This window comes from Clinocottus analis, unplaced genomic scaffold (assembly GCF_023055335.1).
Source record: "Clinocottus analis isolate CAN_PGR_092001 unplaced genomic scaffold, fCliAna1.0.p SCAF_26, whole genome shotgun sequence".
In the NCBI taxonomy this organism is placed as follows: domain Eukaryota; kingdom Metazoa; phylum Chordata; class Actinopteri; order Perciformes; family Cottidae; genus Clinocottus; species Clinocottus analis.
The window spans coordinates 1,688,626-1,715,633 of record NW_027175998.1 but is presented as its reverse complement, the minus strand read 5'-3'; the positions used below and the strand labels follow the sequence as shown (position 1 = coordinate 1,715,633).

Here is a 27,008-nt window from a genome sequence, read left to right as displayed (position 1 = left end):
ATCCTTGACTATTTTCCTGGTGAAAAAGACTGTTTTGATTTTTCCACTGAGAACCTGAACCCCCAATCATATCCACCTCATCGATTGCTTCTTGTAATTTCCTGACTACAAGTTCCATGTTCCTTCCTTTCTTCCACGATGCCCCATCATCAGCAAACAGAGACCTACCTGTCTACTGGGACCTTTGTGAATATGTCATTTATCATAATGATGAAGAGTGTGGGTTGCCTCCACATTCTGCCCCTGTCAGCATGGGTTCTCTCCACGTTCTGCCCTGTCAGCGTGGGTTCCCTCCACGTTCTGCCCTGTCGGCGTGGGTTCCTTCCACGTTCTGCCCCTGTCAGCGTGGGTTCCCTCTGGGTTTTCTCCCTGTCAGCGTGGTTTCCCTCTGGGTTCAGCTGAGGTTAGCTGCCTGTAGGTGTGAATGTGATGTGAAGGCATCTCTTCTCTATGAAATAAACTGGACAGTAGTCCAGTCGTAGTCTTTAATAATGAAAACCTGAAACCAAGACAAGACTTCTTTGGAGCTAGAGTGATAACAGTTTGTCTATAGTGCAGTGAGTCAGCTCTTCAGCGCAGGTTTTTAAATCCTGTCTGATCTGCTGGATTTATTAGTGCATAACTGATGAAACAGTTCTGCACCTTGTAGCTCTCCACCTCAGGCCTTAGTCATCTGTGAGAGACGCTGTTGTACTGATTGGAAAGATCTTGGGGTTTGAAGCTGAGGTAGAAATCATTCAGTACATTAGCTGTTTGTAAGTCACCAGTAGAATAAATATATCTTGCTTGTTCCATATTGGAATGGCTTCTATTGAATCCGAAGGCTTTTTAGAGTTCATAGTGGTAGAATGTTCTTCAATAATGTATTTTTGTCCTCCCCTGGCCCTGATCATTTTTTGAAATGAAAACCACAACAATCCTTTTTATGTCTTAGCACTCCTCCCACTTTCCAAGCAATTTGTACATTTTGTGATTTTTCTTTTTTCAACAAAATTAGAAAAAAACTGTTAGTAAGAAGGTGGAAGCCGGAAGTAGCTTACTATAAGTCTGAATACTGTAGGTTGTAGCCAGTATTATCAAAGAGGTAATCTAATTTAATAGAACATTTCTTACAAGTTATTTTGTCATAATCCATCACTGGACAAATTCACATTTGTATCAGTCAGGTCATGACTGACTGTTTTCTCTGAGGCATCTCCTGCTGGTTTCACTCATTTACTGTTTTTAACTTTCGTGTTCAGTAGTTCTGCCCGTGACAAAGAGGTGATCTGCTGCCACCTAGTGGTACAGTGAAGGCAAGACAAGATTACAAACTTCATGACTTCATTAAAATAATGTATTCATGTAACTATATGTATCTTTAATAAATATATAAAATATTAACAAGCATTCAGTGCATTCCAACATTCAAAACTAGGTTGCAGCAGACTGAAGTCCAGCTAAAGGCCAATTCAGACTTTCTGCTTGTTTGACTGTAAGCTAGGAAGCGTGCGACTTTGCATAGCATACGTGCCGTTAGCCACATTTGTAAAATTAGTCTTTAAAGGAATACAAAGAGAGTCAAATGGCGTTCAAGTCCTAGCAAACAGCGTACTGGTGCATTACCACGACCAACTAGAATCGAGTGCTGGTCGGTAAACATGCTGTGGGGAACACCAGACCGACGCAGACCCTCAAACGCATCATGAACCACAATCACGACCATATTAGTCCGAAGCAGTCTGCGGAGCGGGTAAAGTATGTTAGCACCTAGCAGTGGATGAAAGTTTGGTTGTTTCAAATAATAATTGAAGACGTAGCTAGCTCTGCTGCTAGTGCTGAGTGACAACCCTTCCCTTTAGCACTAGCCTGAGTTCAGACAGAGAGTTCAGACATAGTGAATACATTCACATTCAGACAGACAATATGAGGAAAATGATTTGTTCTTTGAACATCAAAGCATGTAAACATGTTCTAATATAAACATTAAATGCAAGTATGAACCTGGCAACAATGAGCATGATAAACCTTGACCTTTAAACTGAGGAACTTTATGCACACATCATAAATGTGTCATCAGTTTACTTAATTAATACATGTTGGCTGTGTACTGCTATGATCAACAGCGAGACGGTCTGATAGCTGCAGCTGTGGGTCTTATGTAGATCTTTAGTTTATAGAAGCTTGCACCCACTACTACAATAAAGTGACTTTTTTTAGTTAGTTGACTTGTCAATAAAGTACAATTTCACTCAGTTTTTGTCAAATTCTTAAATCATTTGATCAACATTTGTAACTTTGATTAAAAAAATAGGATAACTAATTTACATATATATTTCATAATTATGTTAATAGTTGTATTAAAAATAGATCAGAAGGATGCCATAGACATTGGGATTTTCTCCCCAAACAGAAGCGCCAGGCAGGTGAACGATGGACTGTGTGGTTTGGACCTATTCACTACTCTCTTACATATTGTACTCTACGACTTGCACACGTTAAGTTTTTGTGCTCATGTTTATACCTTAACTGTTTATTCCAGTTTAGAACTGGACTCTTTCGCGTGATCCTTGCAAAAGGAGTCGGAGTTCCCCCTGAAAGGCAAAGCTCGGGGCAAAAGAGCTGAACAGAACAGCGCGGGAGATTGCTTCCTATTTCGTGTCGACGCAATGTGACGTAGTTTCTATCGCCGCAGACTGTGACGTTCAGCGAACATTTAACAGCACACACGTCGAGAGAAACGCAGCGACAACAAGACCCATATCTGAGGACGATGGAAGAGGTCCAGCGGCCAACGCCAGATGGGTAACTACAACCACGTTCTTGTCTTGAGAAGCACATCAACCACCGCGAGAAAGTCAAGTTCCCGGTAACGAGAAGCTATCAGACGGACAGAGGCTGGCGGCAAGTGGTGTCGTGTCTTTCCACACCGGTCAGAGTTTCACGCGTGTTTCCCTCAGTGTGTTAGTTTGTCAGCAGCTCCCAGCACTTTGAACGCATAGATCGTGTTGAAATGAATTAGGAACATCTGACATGATGAAATACTTTAACTATTTAACCTCCGTCCAACCAGGTGGGTTCCCCGCTGACCCGAAACTACTTCCCCTCTAGTGGCGGCACCTCTCTGGGTTTATCCCACGTCACTAAATTGCATCCCTGTTTCTCTCACTTGCGTCCTTTCCTTGCGTCTAGTCCCTCCCACCAGGGATGCATTGAGAGACTCAAGGAAACCATGCGAGGAGAGAGGACACGAGGAGACGTCCTTACCTCCTGAAGCGTCACGTGAAGCGACGTCGGTTCCTGATCGCAGCTGTGATCAGCTGGTCAGTCGCGTTAACAGCTGACGGAGTTTGTGTCAATAAACATGATCGTCGGAACAGAGTTGTTTTCTCCTGCGGACAGTTTGAGCGAACGTTTAAATAAAAATCCGCTTAAAATGTTGGCTTAAAAATGATTGTATAATGTTTGCAGATGATTTATTAAGTGTGGCTTCAGCCGCATGGGGTCATAGACCCCATGCTGCAAGCACACTTCATGTTCTCCTGCGGGCTTATTAGTTGGAATGCTTCGAGCATTCCAACTATTTAGTTGGAATGCTTCGAGCATTCCAACTATTGTTCTTCGAATCTTTAAAAAACTTATTATTCTATTTCTTCCGTACGTATTTTGGACCTCTTCAGCTCCTTCATATTTTCAGCTACAGAAAAAAGTTCAATTATTCAAATATTCAGCTTCTTAAGCACACGTGTGCAACTTCCTTTTCAAATTTCAGACTTTTCAAATTTTTAAATTATTAAACTTTTTATGATTTTTTTTAAAATGGGACCCAATGGGGAAATCTTCAAATCATCTTCAACTTCAAACGTTTGCAGGTTCTTCATACGTTCAGCTAGAGACACAATTTCAAATTTCAAATGTTGACAAAACGTTCAGCTATTATTCTACGCTTTTACATTTTTCATATTTTTTCAAATATTTAAATTATTAAACTTTTTATAAAAATAAAAATGAATGGTTTCCAATGAAAAACGTTTTAAAATCCGCTGAAACTTCTTCAGCTCCAAAAGCCTAAGGCTCTGCCATGCTTTCAGCTAGAGACACCATTCCAAGTTTAAAATGTTGCCAAAACTTTCAGCTATTACCGCATATCTCCACTTATTGATATATTTTATACTGTCATAATTGTCAGCGTTTTAGTTTTATGTTTTTTTGCCGCCTTTTCTCTCTTTTGCATGAGTGTGTGTTGCGGAGCTCAGTGCACGTGATGTCATACTTAGAGGGCAGACCCACGTCAGATCTTGAAGATTTTTTTTTTTTAAATTTGCCGTAAACTCCGTACCGTGTACTCTTTGGGCATAATTTATAGCTCAAAACGTTGGAAATCTTGTCTTCTGTCATAAACTGCGGTCGATAGGAATCCAACACATTCAGACGTCTCGTAATCGGACTGAATGTGAGAGCAAGTCCACCTCGCTCTGCCATCCGCTTCAATGTTAAATCTCCCTCCAAAGCCACGTCTCCCCTGAAGCTCGTACCTGATTTGTAAATCGCCCGTACAGACACATGTTTTATCATACAGACTCGCCAGTCACAGTATCTGTTCATCAAGTCTTCCTAACGCTTCATATGCGATATCTAAGCAATTGGGGCTTTTTAAGTATGTTTTTTGGGTGATTTTTGGATAGGTGTTTCCCAGCATTGACTCCATATAATCATCGGCAGTTAGTAATTGTAACTGCCGATATTTGAATTCATCACCATGGCAACCTCTGACATGAGGGCAGTTCAACAGACACACAGACACTTACACACGCACACACACACAGGACTTCTCTCTCTGTCTCCCTCCCTCCCTTTCTCTATCTGTTCATATATATATTCCACTATTTTCATATCTATTCAGCTGTTTTGTTATTTTCAAATATATTCAGCTTTTTTAAGCTTTATTCAACAATATTTTACTATGTTCAGTGTTTAGATGATGCACTTTTCCTTTCAACTTTTCCAATTATACATTTAAACAAGAAGGATTTTCAACAGTTCAGTTTAATGCTTTTGGGCTTCAACACTTTTCATCAGTTAGTTTTCTTTACATGTTCATATATATTCCACTATTTTTATATATATTCAGTTGTTTTGTTATTTTCAAATATATTCAGCTTTTTTAAGCTTTATTCAACAATATTTCACTATGTTCAGTATTTAGATGATGCACTTTTCCTTTCAACTTTTCCAATTATACATTTAAACAAGAAGGATTTTCAACAGTTCAGTTTAATGCTTTTGGGCTTCAACACTTTTCATCAGGTAGTTTTCTTTACATGTTCATATATATTCCACTATTTTCATACATATTCAGGTGTTTTATTCAGTTGTTTTGTTATTTTCAAATATATTCAGCTTTTTTAAAGCTTTTTTAAGCTTTATTCAACAATATTTCACTATGTTCAGTGTTTAGATGATGCAGTTTTCCTTTCACCTTTTCCAATTATACATTTAAACAACAAGGATTTTCAACAGTTCAGTTTAATGCTTTTGGGCTTCAACACTTTTCATCAGGTAGTTTTCTTTACATGTTCATATATATTCCACTATTTTCATATATATTCACCTGTTTTGATAAATATTCCAGTATTTTCATATACATTCAGCTGTTTTCATATATATTCAGCTTTAAGCTTTTTTTAAGCTTTATTCAACTTTATTTCACTATTTTCAGCTACATTCAGCAATTTCTTTCAAATATTTAAGTGTGGCTTCAGCCGCATGGGGTCATAGACCCCATGCTGCAAGCACACTTCATGTTCTCCTGCGGGCTTATTAAGTGTGGCTTCAGCCGCATGGGGTCATAGACCCCATGCTGGAAGCACACTTCATGTTCTCCTGCGGGCTTATTATTATTATTCTTCTTATAGTCAAACCACTACTCCTCCCAGAGCGTTGCCAGCACATGCGTAAAAAATACATCGAAACGTGCGGTTTGCGCGGGAATCGTGAGGTATGACTTTTCTAAGAGATTCGCCCGGCCGTTTTCCCGAAAAATGCAAAAAACGTCAAAAACTGTCAAAAAAATTTCACGAAATGTTCGTAGAGGGTGGCGCACCAATTAACAGAGTGAGAAGAAGCGACAGAAACTGCTAAAAAAATAAAACGTATTTTGTCTTTACTCCCACAATGTTCACTCTTCATACACCATTGTTGGATAGAAACGTTGGAAATCTTGTCTTCTGTCATAAACTGCGGTCGATAGGAATCCAACAGACTCAGACGTCTTGAAATCGGACTGAATGTGAGAGCAAGTCCACCTCGCTCTGCCATCCGCCGCCATGTTAAATCTCCCTCCAAAGCCACGTCTCCCCTGAAGCTCGTACCTGATTTGTAAATCGCCCGTACAGACACATGTTTTATCGTACAGACTCGCCAGTCACAGTATCTGTTCATCAGGTCTTCCTAACGCTCAATATGCGATATCGAAGCAATAGTGGCTTTTAAAGTACCATTTTTTTTAAATAGTTTGAAAGGAGTTCCACAGTATTTAGGTCTATTAAGCTCAGCGTAAGGAAGTCCCTTTGAAGTCATCACCATGGCAACCTTTGCTCTAGCGACCCACAGGTGTTCTCGTTAGGGCAGTTTAACAGACACACAGACACTTACACACGCACACACAACACAGATGACTTCTGTCTCTGTGTCTGTTTGTCTCACACACACAGACACACATACACACATACACACACACACAAACAAACAAACACATACACACACACAAACAAACAAACACATACACACACACACACAACACAGATGACTTCTGTCTCTCTGTCTGTTTGTCTCACACACACAGACACACATACACAGACACACATACATACACACACAAAGACGTTTACGTGTGTTTTATATTGTGTAGTTGTCAACACTGTGATCATTAATAAGGTCATATGATATTTCATATACGTTTGTGTGTGTTCAGGACGTTCAGTAGTTTATTTCCTTAAGTCCACAGTCCAGTCTGCCTCTAATCAGTCTGCTGGCGCTCACTTGGTCACCATGACGACGGCAGCACACAGGTGCTTCATATCAGCCAATCAGTTTAACACACAAACCAACTCAAGTGCTTTGGAGGAGAGACGGGCGTCATAAACAAAAGCTATATATTGCGACGTCTTACGGCAGTAGTAGCCACACTTTCAAAATTTCTTGCGAAATTTTCTAGTTATTATTATTCTTCTTATAGTCAAACCACTACTCCTCCCAGAGCGTTGCCAGCACATGCGTAAAAAATACATCGAAACGTGCAGTTTGCGCGGGAATCGTGAGGTATGACTTTTCTAAGAGATTCGCCCGGCCGTTTTCCCGAAAAATGCAAAAAACGTCAAAAACTGTCAAAAAAATTTCACGAAACGTTCGTAGAGGGTGGCGCACCAATTAACAGAGTGAGAAGAAGCGACAGAAACTGCTAAAAAAATAAAACGTATTTTGTCTTTACTCGCACAATGTTCACTCTTCATACACCATTGTTGGATAGAAACGTTGGAAATCTTGTCTTCTGTCATAAACTGCGGTCGATAGGAATCCAACAGACTCAGACGTCTTGAAATCAGACTGAATGTGAGAGCAAGTCCACCTCGCTCTGCCATCCGCCGCCATGTTAAATCTCCCTCCAAAGCCACGTCTCCCCTGAAGCTCGTACCTGATTTTGTAAATCGCCCGTACAGACACATGTTTTATCGTACAGACTCGCCAGTCACAGTATCTGTTCATCAGGTCTTCCTAACGCTCAATATGCGATATCGAAGCAATAGTGGCTTTTAAAGTACCATTTTTTTAAAATAGTTTGAAAGGAGTTCCACAGTATTTAGGTCTATTAAGCTCAGCGTAAGGAAGTCCCTTTGAAGTCATCACCATGGCAACCTTTGATCTAACGACCCACAGGTGTTCTCGTTAGGGCAGTTTAACAGACACACAGACACTTACACACGCACACACAACACAGATGACTTCTGTCTCTCTGTCTGTTTGTCTCACACACACAGACGCACAGACACACATACAAACAAACAAACAAACAAACAAACAAACAAACACATACACACACACAAACAAACACATACACACACAACACAGATGACTTCTGTCTCTCTGTCTGTTTGTCTCACACACACAGACACACATACACAGACACACATACATACACACACAAAGACGTTTACGTGTGTTTTATATTGTGTAGTTGTCAACACTGTGATCATTAATAAGGTCATATGATATTTCATATACGTTTGTGTGTGTTCAGGACGTTCAGTAGTTTATTTCCTTAAGTCCACAGTCCAGTCTGCCTCTAATCAGTCTGCTGGCGCTCACTTGGTCACCATGACGACGGCAGCACACAGGTGCTTCATATCAGCCAATCAGTTTAACACACAAACCAACTCAAGTGCTTTGGAGGAGAGACGGGCGTCATAAACAAAAGCTATATATTGCGACGTCTTACGGCAGTAGTAGCCACACTTTCAAAATTTCTTGCGAAATTTTCTAGTTCAGCTTTATGCTTCAGCTTTTTGCATTCCAACGCATTTTCCACAGGAAATGCAATTTCTAGTTATTATTATTCTTCTTATAGTCAAACCACTACTCCTCCCAGAGCGTTGCCAGCACATGCGTAAAAAATACATCGAAACGTGCGGTTTGCGCGGGAATCGTGAGGTATGACTTTTCTAAGAGATTCGCCCGGCCGTTTTCCCGAAAAATGCAAAAAACGTCAAAAACTGTCAAAAAAATTTCACGAAATGTTCGTAGAGGGTGGCGCACCAATTAACAGAGTGAGAAGAAGCGACAGAAACTGCTAAAAAAATAAAACGTATTTTGTCTTTACTCGCACAATGTTCACTCTTCATACACCATTGTTGGATAGAAACGTTGGAAATCTTGTCTTCTGTCATAAACTGCGGTCGATAGGAATCCAACAGACTCAGACGTCTTGAAATCGGACTGAATGTGAGAGCAAGTCCACCTCGCTCTGCCATCCGCCGCCATGTTAAATCTCCCTCCAAAGCCACGTCTCCCCTGAAGCTCGTACCTGATTTGTAAATCGCCCGTACAGACACATGTTTTATCGTACAAACTCGCCAGTCACAGTATCTGTTCATCAGGTCTTCCTAACGCTCAATATGCGATATCGAAGCAATAGTGGCTTTTAAAGTACCATTTTTTTAAAATAGTTTGAAAGGAGTTCCACAGTATTTAGGTCTATTAAGCTCAGCGTAAGGAAGTCCCTTTGAAGTCATCACCATGGCAACCTTTGCTCTAGCGACCCACAGGTGTTCTCGTTAGGGCAGTTTAACAGACACACAGACACTTACACACGCACACACAACACAGATGACTTCTGTCTCTCTGTCTGTTTGTCTCACACACACACAGACACACATACACACATACACACACACAAACAAACAAACACATACACACACACAAACAAACAAACAAACAAACACATACACACACACACACAACACAGATGACTTCTGTCTCTCTGTCTGTTTGTCTCACACACACAGACACACATACACAGACACACATACATACACACACAAAGACGTTTACGTGTGTTTTATATTGTGTAGTTGTCAACACTGTGATCATTAATAAGGTCATATGATATTTCATATACGTTTGTGTGTGTTCAGGACGTTCAGTAGTTTATTTCCTTAAGTCCACAGTCCAGTCTGCCTCTAATCAGTCTGCTGGCGCTCACTTGGTCACCATGACGACGGCAGCACACAGGTGCTTCATATCAGCCAATCAGTTTAACACACAAACCAACTCAAGTGCTTTGGAGGAGAGACGGGCGTCAGAAACAAAAGCTATATATTGCGACGTCTTACGGCAGTAGTAGCCACACTTTCAAAATTTCTTGCGAAATTTTCTAGTTAGTGTTACACTTCTACTACTGATAGACAGTTATCATCCCTGTCAGAGTGAAGACCTGTTCTCTGTAGTCTGTTACCTGTTAAATGAACTGTAGTGAGTATTTATAAACAGTGTGTGGTATTTACACTGTGTCATGGGTCCTGCTTATACACGCAAGATCGATTTACACTGGAGGAATGTGTCTTTATTTATTATTTGCATTATTATAGAATAACCCACAATATTATTATGTTTTCTCTCCAACACAAAAATATATTTTAGGCTCAATGTTTCAGGTTAAACTTAAATAAAAATAAACTTACGTGACTGAATGAAAGGACCATACATGTTGTACAAAGTGTTTTAACCAGACGGTGAATAAGAAAACAAATCAAAAGTATAACTTGAGTTTAATCTGTGTGATCGTCTTAACTCTGGTCTCCAACGCTCAGCCCGCTCAATTGCAGCGTCCAATCAAATGACTGATGAACATTGAGGGGGCGTGTCCAGCGTTAAAACACTTCCTGTGCTCGTGGCTCCTTGATCATGGCGCCTCCGATTTCCCTCCTCGCTCCTCTCAGCAGATTAACAGCCGGTACGGCCGGCAATATGGCGGTGCAGAACCACTTCCAGTTTAATCTAGGAGCGAGGAAACGACAATTTAAAGACTTGGGATGCACCCACAAAGTACTGGCCCCTCTAGTGGTGGCACCTCACTGATTACTGGCTCTCTAGTGGCCCGCTGTCTTGGGCCCGCTGGCTTGGGCCCGCTGGCTCGGGCCCGCTGGCTCGGGCCCGCTGCTGCTCTTTCTCTTTTGGCCAGAGTTTGCACCTCCCACCTTGCAGCGAGTCTCTTAGGACCCTAAAACTCCTTCTTGGAAACCAAGGAGTGGCTCACTGTCAAAAGATCTTCTGTGAAATCTGCCTTCAAAGGTCCAAATGTGTGTTTTTATGGTAATCTAGTTGCAAATCATTACCAGTATATAGTGTAGACACAACTTGTAACATAAGTGGCCTTCACACATGTGAACCTGACTGTATGTTCACAGAAGAAACCTCTCTAAAACTATCTGTGACTTCGGTAAATGGAAAGCGTTAAAGGTTGCCAAACTTGTAAAGCAGCTTTGACTTCAGAGGGAAAATTGACTCTGTCTTTGTGTTTTTCTGTAGCGATACAACGAGGAAGAGGGAAGACTACCTGGAATGGCCGGAATACTTCATGGCTGTAGCCTTTCTCTCAGCCCAAAGGAGCAAGGACCCAAGCTCACAGGTGTGTGTGTGTGTGTGTGTGTGTGTGTGCGTGCGTGTGCGTGTGCGTGTGTGTGTGTGTGGTTAGTTAAAAGACTGTAGCAATTAGATACTTGACAAAGGCGTATCTAATACATAAAACAAAAAAAGTGTTTGATTGTTTAAATGATCACAGATGTCAACCTGATAGACGTGCAGGGCATAGCATCATCATTCACGTTTCACTTGGACTATACATTTTGTCATGGATCATGCTTAACAGGTTAAAATGTATTTCATTGGGATTTTATGTAATGGACTAAAACAAAATAGTCCATAATTTGGAATTTTGGGGGAGAATATGGCATGGATTGGCTGGATGGCCTTTTTTTAAGTTTGCAGTTCTTTGTTAGGGGTTTCATAGTAAATGGGGTGAATATTCTTTTCAGATTTTCATTTTGGAAACAATTTGGAAATCCGTGTAATATTTCTTCCCACTTCCAGATGATGGACTATTTTGTGTTTGGCCATTACATACTGTGTGAAATGTATTCACCCACCCACAGGCCACTTTATTAGGCACACCTGTTCAATTGTTTGTCAATACAAATTGCCTTTCACATGGCAGCAACTCAATGCAGGTATTTAAATGAATCACTTGGTGCGCTAAGCGTGTCCATGTTGTGTTCGGGCTTCACCCGTATAGTATCTTGATCTGGATTCCCATAACACTTCCATCATAACTGGAAGAGGTTTTTATTGCATTCAGTGGGTGAGTAATGCAGCACAGGAGAGGCCTAGTGAGGCCCATTAGCTCTTAAAACCTCATTAATGCAAAAAACCCCAACTAAATAAGAAGATGCTGTAAACTTAAATCTTCAAATAAAGAGATCAATATATCAATAAGATCTTCCCTTCAATAGACTAAGCATGTTCATGTGTAGAAGATCATGATGGATTTCCTTCATAAAGCACACAGAATTTAAAGGGATAGCATTCATGTCCCGGCCCTTAGTGTTTGAGATACTCCTGAAGGTCGGACTGTTGCATTCGATGATGAGATATTTTCATGGTCGACTTTCAAACGAAGTCCAGCCAGACTAAACTGTGGAACCTTCTCTCCCTTCTCTGCAGGTTGGTGCTTGTATAGTGAACCAGGACAATAAGATAGTTGGCATTGGTTACAATGGTATGCCCAATGGCTGTGATGATGACCAGCTCCCCTGGTCCCGTTCTGCTGACAACCGGCTTGACACAAAATACCCTTACGGTGAGACTGCGTGTGCACACACACTGCCTGCTTTATCCTCACTTTCATTCAGGATAATCATTTGGGCTTTACTGTTTTCTGGAAGCAAAAGTTTGGTTGATGAAAAGAAACTACATAGTAATCGTATGTTTTCTGGAATTTTGCATAATTTAATTCTGAAGGCGTGTGTGTGCTACAGTAACTCATCAGATGTCCGTACTCTGCTGCTGAGTTCTCTGCATGCGTCGAGTGCTAAACTTCAGCCTGTAGAGGGTGGTGGAGGATAAATAATGAAGAAATGTCTCCGCTTCTCCACTGATCGACAATCTCAATCCTTCCTTATCGTTCTCTATTTACGTTCTCCCCTAGAGCTCAATGTCAGGTGGTATCAAGTGCAAATAAGTAATCTGCATCTTTCCCTACTCATAATTACCTTCTTGATTAAATTGACCAATTATTATTTAGACTGCGACTTGTACTTCCACCCCAAAACATTGGAGTTCACTGGAATTTTGTCCTGAAAATGCATTGAAGAAAGTCAACAGCAGCATCTTTCCAGATGTGTCGTCATGGTTACTCCTCCATCCAGAGGCCTCACTGTGGAAAGTTTTCATTGGAACTATTTTCAACCAAATGTAAATGAATGAATGAATGTGAACTGGTTCTATGCTTATGGTGCGTTAACGAGACACTGTCATAGAAAACACACAGCTCCTGTGTGTTATGCCTGTGTCTCTTCAAATGTTTGCTCGTGGCTTGATTGCAATGCAACCTAAAAGTCCAAACACGAAAACTCCCATGTGGTCCTGACTCTCACGCCACTGCGTCCCTCAGTGTGCCACGCAGAGATGAATGCCATCATGAACAAGAACAGCGCTGATGTGAAAGGCTGCACCATGTACGTGGCTTTGTTCCCCTGCAACGAGTGTGCCAAGCTCATCATCCAGGCCGGTGAGTGTTACACACACACGCACACGCACACGCACACACACACACACACACACACACACACACACACACACACACACACACACACTTCCAGCGGCAGCAGCAGCTGTAATCTTGTACGCACTGCGTACAAGAGTACAAGATTTTTGGGGTCTTGCTTTTGGTAAGTAATGTTTATTTGTGCTTTTGTGCTTATCGTGGGTTTCCCTGGGCTACAGTGTGACACCTCATATATCAGAATATGATTTATATTAAAACATGTTGTAGACATTTTGGACATGCATGTCGAGAAAAATATGCCACTTGTTATTTGAATGTTGATTTTTTGTAAATTTATTTTTTTGAATTTGAACGTTGAGTCAAATGAGTGTTTCTATTTTGGCTTTACAATATATATGTGTTCATATTACATATTTATATAAATCACCTGGTTCTCGCATATGGCATTGAATTAAAACATGTATGTTTTTCCACAGACATTATATCTTTTATTACCTAATAACTTTTCAGTTCTTCAAGGTGTACGCCATCAGGCAGAAGTCAAACTGACGTTGCTGGAGCTAAATGTAAAGAAGTGATTCCTTCTGCTTTTGCTTCACTACCACGTGTTAATGCAACAGAGGACTCCTGAGCTAACTTCAGTCCTTTTAAAGGATAACTTGAACGCGTTGACTGCAGCTGTAGTGTGTTCTGTACATGCAGGCTTGGATTAATTGTTGCACTGTTAGCTTCATTCACCATCTCTACTCTAAGTCCTTACTAGTGGCTGTAATGTTCATTGCACCTTGTCAAAGTTTGTCCTGAGAGAGGGTCACCAGAATTATTTAGATTCATCCAGGACCTGAAATATTTTTCTCGGAGCCAAACCATTGGATGGATAGACGGTCAGATGTTGCACATCTGTTTACCAAGGAGACAAAAACAGCAGTTAAACCGACTGCATTGTTTTCTATTACTAGTTCAACTGTCATGCACTTCCCCAGGTGGTAATAATAATATTAATACTTTCATATAGCACTTTTTTTTATAGTACTCAAAGACGCTGAAGAAGCCGGTCTCTGCTAAGAAGACTGATGTTTTTATTTTTGCACTCCTGCATCTCTTCATAATGAATCTCTCCCTCCGTCCAGGTATCAAGGATGTGATCTTTCATTCTGATAAGTACCATGACAGTCCGGAGATGGAAGCTTCCAGAAGACTGCTCACTATGGCAGGCATAGGATACAGGTGAGAAACAAGTTCACACATACCACAACGAGTGGAAGGAACATAATGACAATACCACCAGCTAAAAACAAGAAATTGGGGAGAATAAAAAACAATAGGTGGTGTTGCTTCCGTCTCTTAAAAGGATAGTTTGGGTGTTTTCAAGTGGGAGGCACTTATCCACAGTCGGTGTCTGACCTGCAGACAGCAGGCGGCTCACCCCCAACCGGAGTACCAGCAGCTCCACGGCAATAAGCCTGTAAAGGCCTGCTGCCAGCAACATGCTCGACTCAGTGTGGAGAGCCTTTAAGCCCCGCCCCCACTGCTGTGATCGCGTGTTTATTCATAGTTTAATAAGATTAAACATGTTTTGTATCCAAATTGCAGTAAGTTTGTTGCATCACATCCTTTGTTCCCTCGCAATACACCCACAAGTTATGTGAAGGACGGACAGAACCTCAGACTTATTCCTTTCTAGTATAATTAAACTATACACCTTTATAATAGAATTGAACCTTACTTCTTCTTCCTCTTCCTCTGCTAACATTCCCAGTTCAAGAGAAAAACAAAACTCATGCAAATGACATGCTGTGCTCTGATTCAATAGAAAAAACACAAAGACTTTATTGTTCGTCGAGGTGGGAAACCGGAAATTTTTAATTCTATTATTTGAAAAAGCACGGCTGGAGGAGTCACAAAATTAAATCAATAAAAATTCAGCATGGACCATTTCTTCTGGCATGAGAACATTTTCGTCTTCGTGACAAAAAAAGGATTGAGAGCACCGCCAGAGGTGAAACGTCTATTTAAGTTTAATTTCTGGGAGTAAAAATGACCTCATACGTGACCTTGTGACATGTGTCACGAGGCTCAGATGGATTTATCCGGTATTTTTCAAAATAAAACTTCTTTCCAAATCTTGTTTTCATTCTGTCCGTGCGGCCCGGTACCGGGGACTCACGGCCCGGTACCGGCCCACTGCTGACACACAAGACTTCTATTCAACCCCTCGTACATTCAACACAGTTATTGCTGAGCTTTCAGATGATGACAATATTTGTGTACTTCCAATGTAACTACTACTAATATGTTTGTCATCCATCTTTCTGACAAAAATAAGAGTGTAGTGAAGAACATCAAGGTAATAAGGTAACTCCAGATAGGAGCTCTTCATGGGGTCAACACTGCTCGAGTACGAGGCGGATAAATGCTGAGTGAAATGGGAGCTGTTGACACAACCCTGCTTGACTCCTCTCCTGACTTTGAAAGCGCCACCACGGTGAACAGTAGCAGTCGTGACCTGCGGCAAGCGGGTGGTGACGTCTGAGTTTCGAGGGTGCTTGAAGTTCTCCAAGGTCTGCCAGAGGGGTCCTCGTTGATTAAATTAAAGGTCAGAACTGGTCCGGTCTCTAAAGCTGAGAAACAGCTCCGAGTGCTTCTGCTACGATTCTGTCTCTCACAGCGTTAGTCATGTCTGGCACACAAACGCAGGAAAACATGGCGCAGTGGTGGAAGCAGACAACGGTCAAGAGGGAGTCAAGTGTAAGGACCTTTAACGTGAACCAGGAGGCTGATTTTAATGTGTAGAAACGGCACAGCAGCGCGTCACCGACGGGGCAGTACCAGCAGTTTAGAATGAAAGGTTCATTGTTATTTGGCCGTTCTTTAAGGCGACGACGACGACGACGAGTGTTTTGGTCAAATGGAGCACGAGGGCAGCTTAAAATAACAGATGGGTTCATTTCAACAGATCATGCTAATGTTCCTTAAGAGGAAGAGCTTGGCCTTTACTGTGGATGGCTTGAGCATCAGGTGTCCAGACCTCCGTGGCGAGCGGATGACTTCAGTGATGGTGGGCTGCTGTGCCATAATCTTTCTCGTGCTTTACCTTTGTCAGATTAGTTTATTTTCATTTGTGAGAGAACCTTTCCAAAACGAGCTCAACATGGTCTTTGAAGAAGAAATAAACCTAAAATAGCCGTGTGTGTGCGTGTGTGCGGTCGCTCTACGATAATACCTTAACTTTTTTTGGTTGTATGTCCGTCAAGTCCGGTGTCCTGTAGTTTACATCAGACAAACATATTCACACTTGTTCTCTGTCAACAATTCCTCCAGAGCTCCAGAGAATGCGTCCGAGGTTGGGGGACAGATGAAAGTATGACTTTATAAGACACGAGGAAGAAAGTGGCTTTCATCCTCCGTGTTGTGTTCTCCATGTGTCCTCATACCTGCGCGTCCCTGACCAATTGTTCTTTGTGTTTCGGCAGGCAGTTCGAGCCCAAGAGGACTGAGATTGTCATTGATTTTAATTCCATTAACCACCCTGGAATGCTGAACAGCGCCACTAAGTGAAAAAGCAAGCGGCTCACCTTGGGGAGCTGAATGAGGCGCCGAGGTGGAGGCAGACTGACGAGATTGAAAGGGACTTTGATGCCTCTTTTCTGTATCTCGTCTTGCCCCCTGCTTTGTCCAAAGGAAAAGTGAAGGATACCTTGACTTTGGTGTGTTTTTTTTATATTCTGATTAACTGGATATTGAAGATGCTTTAATTTGGCGCTTTGGCCTTTTTGAGGATGCTGTGGCAGGTTGTTTCAATGGCTGCTTCCACACTTTGTAGAGCTCCCTTTGGGCTCAGACACACACAGACACACACAGGCCCTCTGAACACACATTCTCCAATGTTGATTTTCAAATCTTTTGTGTTTTGGGGGAAAAACTAAAAACCTACTGTTTCTCTCTCCAAAAAGGGTTCTGGATTAATGTAGCGGCACCTTGACGATTTAATTTGACCTTTTCACATGTACAGTGTGATTTGATTCATCCAACCACAAAGTAGCTACTGTTACAATTGAGTCTATTCTACTTTTTCTTGCTTCGGGCATCTAACTGTACTGCAGCTCCCATGGCAGCACACCTCCGACCGATTTCTTCAAGGCTAACGCAATAATTGCTTTTATTCAATGACCAAAAAAAACCTCTACTTTGTCAGATTAGAAGGAGTTATGGAGCTGCTTTATGAATAGCTCAATTATTCCAACATTAGCGCTGTCCCTCTGGTCTCTACACACTGCATGTGTTTCTGGGCGCGTTATATGGGTCGTTTTATGTTCTTTAGAAAGATTATGATTTTGATTTTAATGACCATTTCATGAATGTTTTTCTGGAAGATGGTTCAGTTGCTGAGACAAAGTTTATGTGATATTTTGTTGTTTATTATCTTTCATTTTTAAATGATGCAGTACATTGTGTTCAACACTATTTTCTTTTAGATTAACTTCATGGGGCCAAAAAGGTTTTTAGAAACGTGTATTTTGTGGATCGTCGTCCCTGATTGTTACACCAAGCATAAAGAAAGCAGTTTATCCTTCAGCTGTTCTGCGGTCCCACATGCTGTTACGAGTGTGTGAAGACTCATCATTTGGTCATGTGTGTCGATTATGGACATGTGTGCTTTCTACATTAGTAACTAGGAAACACTTCTCTCATCCATCATGTCCGCTGTCGGCGCAAGTCAATAAACTGCTGGAGCACACGAGCTGCTGTCCACTGTGTTCATTAGTCGTAAAGACATTTTAGGATCTAATGAGTCTCAGGAATGACCGTCAGGTTTTTATTCATGGTAGACGTGTTCGAGGACAGTCTGTCATTTATTGGTTTATTGGCAATTGAGTGGGAAGTACGAGTGGGTTGTTTATGTATATGTGTAAAAGATTATAACTACTACAGTTTAAAACATTTAGTTTATCAGTTCAAGGGGTTGAGATGAAATGGTGATTATGAAGGTAAATCTTTGGGTGTCTGGACAAACTTTACTTCACATGAGTGCAACAAATAGAAATAATAACAGACTAGTTTGTTGTAAGAGTTGTGGAAGCTGGTGGTTTAAGATTATAACGTCCCCAACAATGTAATCTCTGCTCAACAGCAGGCAAATGTAAAGCATCAAGTGTCTTTTGCTCTTTTAAAAAGGTTGTTTTTAACTATTTGAAAGTCAAGGGACTCAAATTGTTCATTGTTGCTTTATATTTGTTCCCTGGCCTGAACATTCCAGGGACTCCTTGTTTCCAGGAAACAAACTATTTGCTGTTTGCTCCTTCATGCTTGCATAGCTCGCTGAACAAAAGTTTGCAGTGGGGGGAGCTGAGAGTTTGGGCATGTGTGGAAATGCCTCGGGGTGTGGAGTGTGCGGAAAGCCAGAAATCTGGCATTGACACTGGGGGGGGGGGGGGGGGGGATGCTCATTTTGTGTAAAGAGACAGTAAAATATTTCTGAACGAAGCCGCCACCAGCTTGAGATTCAGACCTCCTGTTGAAAACCAGGCTGATTACACATGAAGCACTTTCTGCATCGCTGGCCTGAGCTGCTTTTTGATTTTGGCCACGAAACAAAGCGCGGATTCTACTCGGGGAACGGGTACAATCGAATCACATGCTTTATTAGCCGAGGCACTGCCGAGGGGGGAAAAGCACCAGGATGCAGGGGCTGACTGAGGAAGAGCGAGGGGAGCAAAAAGAGTGTCTTCATCAGCTGAATAAAGTGCACCCAAGTCTTTAGACCTTTCTCTCCAGAACATGAAGTAGATGCAGAAGCCCACAGCAGACAAAAGCACAAGCAAAGCAGTTAATCTGGACCTCCAGTCTTCTCTCTATTCAAGCTGGCAGTGGGTCTTGTTGTCTTCACATCCAGGCTGATGATGCACAGTTGGTTGGTTTCCTTTTTCATGAACTCATTAAGCTGCTGAGTCCAATAACGATGACATTAATGTCCTTGGTAGGAAAACACTATAATGCACTCCAGTTACATTTTGGATTCAACTCAGTTTATTTTGTATAGCCCAAAATCACAAATACAAGATTCTCCTCAGAGGGCTTTACGATCTGTACACTTGACATCCCTGTCCCAGGACCTCACATCAGATCAGGAACAACTCTCTAAATAAAGACAGTAAAAGCCCTTTGACAGGGGAAACAGGAAGAAACGTGAGGGAGAGCAACAGGAGGACTCCTCTCCCTGATGATGGTGTATTGTTACTGAATGCAGCCGCAGTGTCGCGCTGTCTAGCAGGCAACTTGTCTTCTCTCTTTTTTTTTATATGTCATGCCAGTTTTCTGTTCTCTCTGGTTACGTTCACCAGGGAGGAACTTGTGAACATCAGAAAAATCACTTGTCAAAACTTTTTTTACCCAGCAGGAGCAGCAACGACACAATGACAGCTGCAACGTGTGATGACTGTAAAACATCCAGAGATATGTATCTCCATATTGTTTTCCTCTGTTGTCCTTCTGGTCATCGTTCTGTATGCCATAACAAGTTCAGCTCATTATTCATTCATCTTCTGATTATTGTCTAGATCAATTGTTTGGGTATTAAAATGTCCATCCCATTCCCTCAGAGTAAAGACGATATCTTTAAAAGTACATTGTCTGGCTCCTCACACAGTCTCCGTCTTCTTGTCTGTCCTCACATGTCTTCTGTCACTCCGTTAGCTCTCACTTATTTCATTCTGTTTTTTTTTTAGCATGTTTGATTTCTTTGCTTCGGGCGTTGAACCTAATGTTTCCTGCAGCTGTGAGGATCAGACCCTCAGACCAGTCGTCTATCAACCTGAGCTACCGGGTCAAACCACCAGTAAGAAGACACTTTAGAACGAGTTTATTTCACACCTGTGACAAAGAATCAGACACAAGTTCTAGAGAAACAACCAATCAGAGAACTATTTATTAAGCTTTGCAGAGCTGGCTGTATGTTTATACCATATATATATATATATATATATATATATATATATATATATATATATATATATATATATATATATATATATATATATATATAGAGATAGATATAGATATAGATATATAGAGATAGATATAGATAGATAGAGATATATGGAGATATATAGAGATATAGATATGGAGATAGATATAGATAGATAGATAGATATGGAGATATATATAGATAGATAGATAGATATGGAGATATATATAGATAGATAGATAGATATGGAGATATATATAGATAGATAGATAGATATGGAGATATATATATAGATATATAGATATATTGATATATCTATAGATATAGATATAGATATATATATCTTGCATTTCATATTCACTGTTTATACTGTACTGGGGCTGCACGGTGGTGCAGTGGCCAGCACTGACGCCTCACAGCAAAAGGGTCTGTGGTTCGGATCCTGGGCGGGCCGGGGTTCAGATTTGCTGTTCTCCTCGTGGCAGCGTGGGTTCTCTCCGGGTTCTCCGGCTTCCTCCCACAGTCCGGAGACATGCTGCATCGGTTAATTGGACTCTAAGTTGCCCGTAGGTGTGAATGTCAGCGTGAATGGTCGTCTGTCTCTATGTCTGCCCTGTGATGGACTGATGACTTGTCCAGGGTGGACCCTGCATTCACCCCTTGACAGCTGGGATCGGCTCCAGCGCCCCGCGACCCTAATGAGGATAAGCTGTTAAGATAATGGATGGATGTTTATACTGTCTATATTGTTCTACTACTTACACTAATTATCTTTTTTTTTAATAATATTTGTTATTTATACTGCTATTCATATAGAACATTGCACTTTAACTGCTTCTTTTTGCACTTTGTCAGACATTTTGTTGTCCTAGTACTCTGAACTCTATACTAGTACTCTGAATTCTGTACTAGTACTAGTAGTCCCTGTGCAATAACTCAATACTTCATAGTTTAGTTTATAGTCATAGTTATATATATCATATATATATATGATATATATGATATATATATATATGATATATATGATATATATATGATATATATGATATATATATGATATATATCATATATATATATTATATATATGATATATATATATATATATATATATATATATTATATATCAACCCGATATTATACAATATATTTTATCCCCTCATGCACATACACCAAGCTGTTCCATTAATGCCATATTTATTCAAGCACATTTTGCAACATCGTCCTACTGTTCAACACGTTTTCATATCTATCTGTCGTCAAATGTTCATGTTTACCTTGTTGAGCTTATTTGTTCAAATTATTTTGTGTAGCCCAAAATCACAAATGATCCTCAGAGGGCTTTACAATATTTACACATGCAACATCTTCTGTCCCGGGACATCACATCGGTTCAGGAAAAACTCCCCCAAAAAACTTTAATGTGGAGAAAAAGGGAAGAAACCTTGAGGAGCGCAACGGAAGAGGATCCTGTATCAGGATGGATGTCATGTACAGAATGAACAACAGAGTCACAACACATTCAATGCATATGACAGAAAGTATTCATATAATAAGTAGTAGTCGTGATGAAAAAGTTACAACTACCAAATATACCAGCAGCCGTGGATGTAATAGAATAATGAGAGTATTATAGCAGTAATGGTATCGTGCTTTATTGAGCTGAATATAGAACCATTTCATGTGATACCTCGGGAGGCTACAGTTGATAATTCTGCTTACATCATGATCAGCTGTGATCTGTACCACGTGTGCTCCTGTACTCGGTTTACTCATTTAGGGATCCAAACCAGCAACCATCCTGTAACAAGTGCCCCGCTCTGCCCCGGGCCGCTGCTGTCCTCAATGCAGTCAGAGAAACCGTGAGAGGGAGGACGAGAGGGAGAACGTTTCTGCGTAAACGATCTCATGTGAATCAGACTCGGAGTGAAAGAAGATCCTGAAAGAGTCGTCGGTGTGATGTAACTGAGGAAAGAACACGGCTCTCCCTCGCTGCCTCATCCTGAATCTCTGTGTTGAAACAAAGTTCAAGCAAGAACGAGAGAAACAAACAGAACGATCGGAGTTGAAAGACCTCTACCTTCAACCGTTTGAGCCGCACGAGATCTCAATTCAGATTCTACTATTCCTTCTGCTTCAACCCGATATGATATAAAGTTAATCCAAACACACCACCACCAGACACAGGAGCAGCTTCTTCCCACTGGCAGCCAGGCTGATGAACAATTAAACAATTAATCAGACTCCACCTGAACTATCTGGACCTCTGTTTACTGTTTTTCTGGTATTGTGTTGTTTAACCCTGCATGTCTGGTTCAGAGACACACTGGTGGTCACTCACTGATCATCAGCTGACCTGAGTGACTCATCTCTGCACTAACTCTGCAAAGCTTTTTGGAAATATGGTCCCATTTAGAGTAAAATAAGTTGCATATGCTTTAGGGCGGTGCTACCTTATGATTGACAGGTCACTACTTACTACCAGACGCATCTCTAAGTCTGAGTCAGAATGTTACTTCGATTTACTGGTTATTAAAAACCAAGATGGCGACGGACACAATTCCAAACTCAGATTCATTATATTTTATTTCCGTACAAAAAATACAATACATTTTTCTCCTCAAAGCTTTCTTGCAGACTTCAAATTTAAATTAAAACCGTCTTACCAACCATTACCAGCTCGGGTTTTTAGAGTTTGCACGAGAAACCGGATCAATAACGAATATAAAAAGGAAGTAACCACCATATTACCGTTTACCTCCTCACCCTGCTTCCGTTACACACCAGGAAAATAAGCCACCAAGGCCAGAGCAACAGGGCGGCCGATGGCATTCCCAATAGGGCCTGCCGTGCTGCTAGCGAGGTTTCCTGCGTTTTGTAAAACCTGCATGTGGGTGCTCATTTGGGTGGAAATGTGTATCAGATGAGACACTCGGGAGAGGCAGGACCCCTGAGTAAAATCAGCCTTTTCAAATGAATTTGTGTTTTGAAAGCAATCTGTACTCAATAACAATATCAAAAAGCTGCATGGAACTATGACACCACGATCATTTCAGCGTTTCGTTCTGTTCGCAGATGTACAACACAGTAAAACACAATAGTTTCAAGGAGTTTTATTCTTTACCGTAGAAACACTGTACATAAATTACTTTCTCTGAGACTAATATCGATGTACGGATAAGTGGAATTTCTCAACCTTCAAAATAAAAAAGATCAACCCATGAAACATTGTCAACTCGTCTGAAAAAAGATTGGTAGCATATGACGTTAACACTCTGTGTAAAGTTCCTGTTCTTTCCTTTAAAATGATTTAAGATGTCTTCCCAACCTTGTAAACACACATAGACACAAAGAAAACTCCTCTATGAGTACAGAGACCCACAATCAATGAGAAAACATCCACATCGATTTTTGATCTATTACTGTTACTCATTAAAGTCACTGATGGCGATGCACTATCCCTTTAAGGAGAAACGAGCAGAAAACGAGGAGAGAAGCAACGATTAGTTACTACTCACAGCAACCCAGCCCCCCCCAAGCCATGACAACATGTTTCTATTGCAAGCAATACTACTACCTTTGACCGATAAAAGCACATGGTCTATGCATTATGAGTCACATTTTGCAGAAGTGAAGGGCTCCTGGGCCGACGGGACCGGAGCGTCACCGGACCGGTGAGCCCGCTCGGTCCGCGGAGAATCCGAAACCGCCGTGGCATCGTAGTCGCCCCCCGTTTCATCACAGACCACTTATGATTGTAGTCTGACACTGTACAATGTTATAGACCTTGTAGAAGGACGGGGATGAGAAGGAGTGGTTTTAGAACTGACCAAACAGATAATAGATAAGAAGGAAATGAAAACACAACTCAAAGTTTTGTTTAGTTCAGATCATGGTCCATTCCAGTGGTGGTGGTGTAATAATAGTAGTAATAGTGGTATAGGTAATAGTATGTAAATGTCTTTTTGTTCATTTTTTTAAATCCCCTTTTTGTCTGAAGCAAATGCAAGTTCATATATAAAAACAAAACAAGAAATCCAAACATAAAATAAAGTCTTTTTTTTTGTGTCCCTCATACAAATTGTAGTCCTTTTTTGTGCCCGTCTCTCTTAGAGAGAGTCCACAACAGTTCCAGTTCCTTCGGCCATGGACACAATTGATCCGATTGCTCATGGGGTTCTATAACCCAGAGGGACGGGTCACACCTGGACCCGCACAGATATGATACCTGCAACATCTGTGAGGGATCCACAGACGTGTTACGTCGACCGCTCTGACAGTTTACTGTCTAAATGCTTGGGGGCTCATCTCGTCGTGATGGATGAAATGCTCTGTCGGCGGTTTGAACGAGTCTCTTCACCCCACTGTTTCACAGCCAGATAGCACACGATTATAGCACTCAGGTTAGCCCCGCCTACCAGAGAGAGGGGGAGGGGCATGCGTGCAGGCTGTTTAAAGGCAGACGACAGGGTGAAAGAAAGAAAGTAGAGATAGAAAAGAGAGAGAGAGAAAAGGCATCGGTCCAAAGACTAAACCTTGTTGCAGGCGCATGAAGATTGTTTTTAACTCTCACGACTGCAGTTTGTGTTTCGGGTTCATTTGCGTTGAAGTGATCGTTCACTATAAATCCTACATCTCAGAATAAAACTAATTTGAAAACATAGGGTCTCTTCAGTGGCTACTTTTGAATCGCAGGACAGTTCAGTCTGTGGCATCCACTTCGTGTTAAAACTGAACTTCTTGTTAGTCTTTGACAGTCACACAGGGTAGACGTGAGCCGTTCGTTGATGCCGTGTTACCTCCTCCCTATCTCACTCTGCCGTAGGAACTGCATGTTGTTAGCGCTGTCGGCTAGCTCGGGATACTGCTCTATGGACAACACATAGTAGCCATCGTAACCCAAGACCTTCCCGCTGCTCAGCAGCTGCCTTTTCTCTCCCTCCGTCCACAGCCGAACTCCTTCTTCTCCGTCTCTCACCCGCTGCTGTTCGCGGGCCCAGGCGCTCGCCAGCGCCCTCTGCCTGGCGTGCTCCAGGATTCGCGCCTTCTCTTCGTCCAGTGTCGTCCCGTACCGCACGTGGAGCGCCAGGGCGCCGTACTGCAGCTCCACGTCGGCGAAGCGCCGCGTTCTCCCGTTCATCACGGTCGTCGACTGGGACACTGTGACGTTCACGCCGTTTTCCAGCGACTTCCTGCCCGAGGTGAGCCGCAGCGCGCTGAGGTCGTTCTCCGGCAGGCTGGTCTTGATGAAGGAGTGCGTGTCTCGCCCCTCCACTGTGTAATGGAGGTCTTCAAGGTAGAAGGCATTGTTTAAGACCGCGGCCACTTTGATGCAGTCCTCATTGGCGATGTTGAGGGCGTTGGTCACCACGCGGCCCTGGATCACGGCGAGCATCACTCCCTTGCCGATCAGAGACTTGACCGTGGAGAACCACAACCAGGGTTTGCTGTGGTCTGAATGCCGCCGGCTGAGCTGGATCTCTGGCATGCGCTCAAAGGACAGGAAGGCCTGAGACTGACGGGTCACCTCCTGCTGCACACCTGAGATAGACTGAGAGAGGAGCGACGTTTGACTTCCTGTGCTGCATGAACGCGACACGTTCATTACACACTGTTTTAAAGAACATTGCAAGACAATAATGACAAAATGGAAACAAACGGTTGGTTTGGAGGCACTACATTTGACACTCAAGAGTTTCTCCAGCATCGGCATTAGCTGGGAGCAGATTTGAAGCTGCAGCTCTGACTACAGGACAGAATGGAAAGCACGAGTGTGCTGTCTATGGGGCCCTTTAGGTTTTATGTTTCAGACGGTAGCTTTATGGCAGGCGGCCTAATCCTTTTATCCATTAAATTTATATGGCTGATTTTATGTTGTTTGACAAATCCATGCCGTTTGACCCTCATGTGAAGCATCTGACTAGATTTTGTTTCTTCCAAATAAGAAACGTTACTAAACTGAGATCTCTTTTATCTTCGGCTGAAGTAGAGACGATCATACATGTTTTTATCGCTTATTCTATTGATTACAGGAATGCACTTTCCTCCTCATTCAGTAAATCTGAGATTATAGGTTACAGGTAATCCAGAATGCTACTGACCAGGACAAATAGACGGTCTCACATCACCCTCATTCTCAGGTCTCTTCACTTTAAAATCCTCATCCTTACATACGGAGCACTACACCACTCCGTAACATGTGGCTGAATGACATGTAATGAACTACTACACCCTTATTCAGTAGCCTGCAACCTCAGGTCCAACCTCAGGTCCAACCTCAGGTCCAACCTCAGGTCCAACCTGCTAAACCTTCTGTCCGTCCCACACACTCGCCTTAACAACGTGGTGACGGAGCGTTTGAGGCGGTAGCACCAAAGCTAGGTAGCGCTCTGCCTGCTCCTCTATGCTTTGCTGATCCGGTGATGTCTTTAGAAAACAACTAAAGACCTGTTTACGCTGGCGTTTGGTCAAATACATGCTCTATGGCCTGCTTTTAAAAAAAATCTGTTTTCTTTCTTTATTTTCTTTCTTTGTTTTATTGTGTTTTTTACTGCTCCATCTTTTTTTGTGTATTTTACTCTCTTGAAACGTTTTGGCTCCTATTATTGTCAATCTGGTTTAATATGGGTTTTCCTTGACTCTTGTGACTTTTATCTGTGATAAGTGCAATATAAATAAACTTTACTTACTTAATTATGTGTTGCAGAAGAAGTTCAATGTAAATTATCTCTA

At 41.8% G+C, this 27,008-nt stretch overlaps 2 protein-coding genes across 4 annotated transcripts in view; one reads left to right on the top strand and one right to left on the bottom strand.

The window, feature by feature from the left end:
* The first annotated feature begins 1,538 nt into the window (after positions 1-1,538).
* dctd (dCMP deaminase) lies at positions 1,539-22,482 on the top strand. Of its 3 annotated transcripts, none has more exons than XM_068591905.1 (7): positions 1,539-1,732; positions 2,675-2,784; positions 11,062-11,161; positions 12,253-12,388; positions 13,202-13,318; positions 14,446-14,542; positions 22,057-22,482. In XM_068591905.1, exons 1-7 carry the CDS (start codon positions 1,685-1,687, stop codon positions 22,217-22,219), a joined length of 771 nt encoding a protein of 256 aa, XP_068448006.1. In that variant the 5' UTR covers positions 1,539-1,684; the 3' UTR covers positions 22,220-22,482. The 3 variants fall into 3 exon arrangements, with proteins under 3 accessions (XP_068448006.1, XP_068448007.1, XP_068448008.1); XM_068591906.1 differs by lacking the exon at positions 22,057-22,482 and adding an exon at positions 16,789-18,048; XM_068591907.1 differs by having other exon boundaries at positions 1,617-1,732; positions 2,522-2,784.
* Positions 22,483-22,576: 94 nt separating this feature from the next.
* LOC137794835 (teneurin-3-like) overlaps positions 22,577-27,008 on the bottom strand; it is a 274,268-nt gene continuing 269,836 nt past the window's right edge. Inside the window, exon 57 of the mRNA XM_068591903.1 lies at positions 22,577-25,827. Within this exon, the coding sequence (XP_068448004.1) occupies positions 25,072-25,827 (756 nt within the window). The 3' untranslated portion in view covers positions 22,577-25,071. The remainder of the gene's footprint in view (positions 25,828-27,008) is intronic.

Bases quoted from the DNA above. Each gene is read 5' to 3' on its own strand.
- dctd (XM_068591905.1), top strand. From the start codon at position 1,685: ATGAACCACAATCACGACCATATTAGTCCGAAGCAGTCTGCGGAGCGG. The intron at 1,733-2,674 runs GTAAAGTATGTT...CTATCGCCGCAG, and splicing joins CGAAGCAGTCTGCGGAGCGG to ACTGTGACGTTCAGCGAACA. The intron at 14,543-22,056 runs GTGAGAAACAAG...TTACTCATTTAG, and splicing joins ATGGCAGGCATAGGATACAG to GGATCCAAACCAGCAACCAT.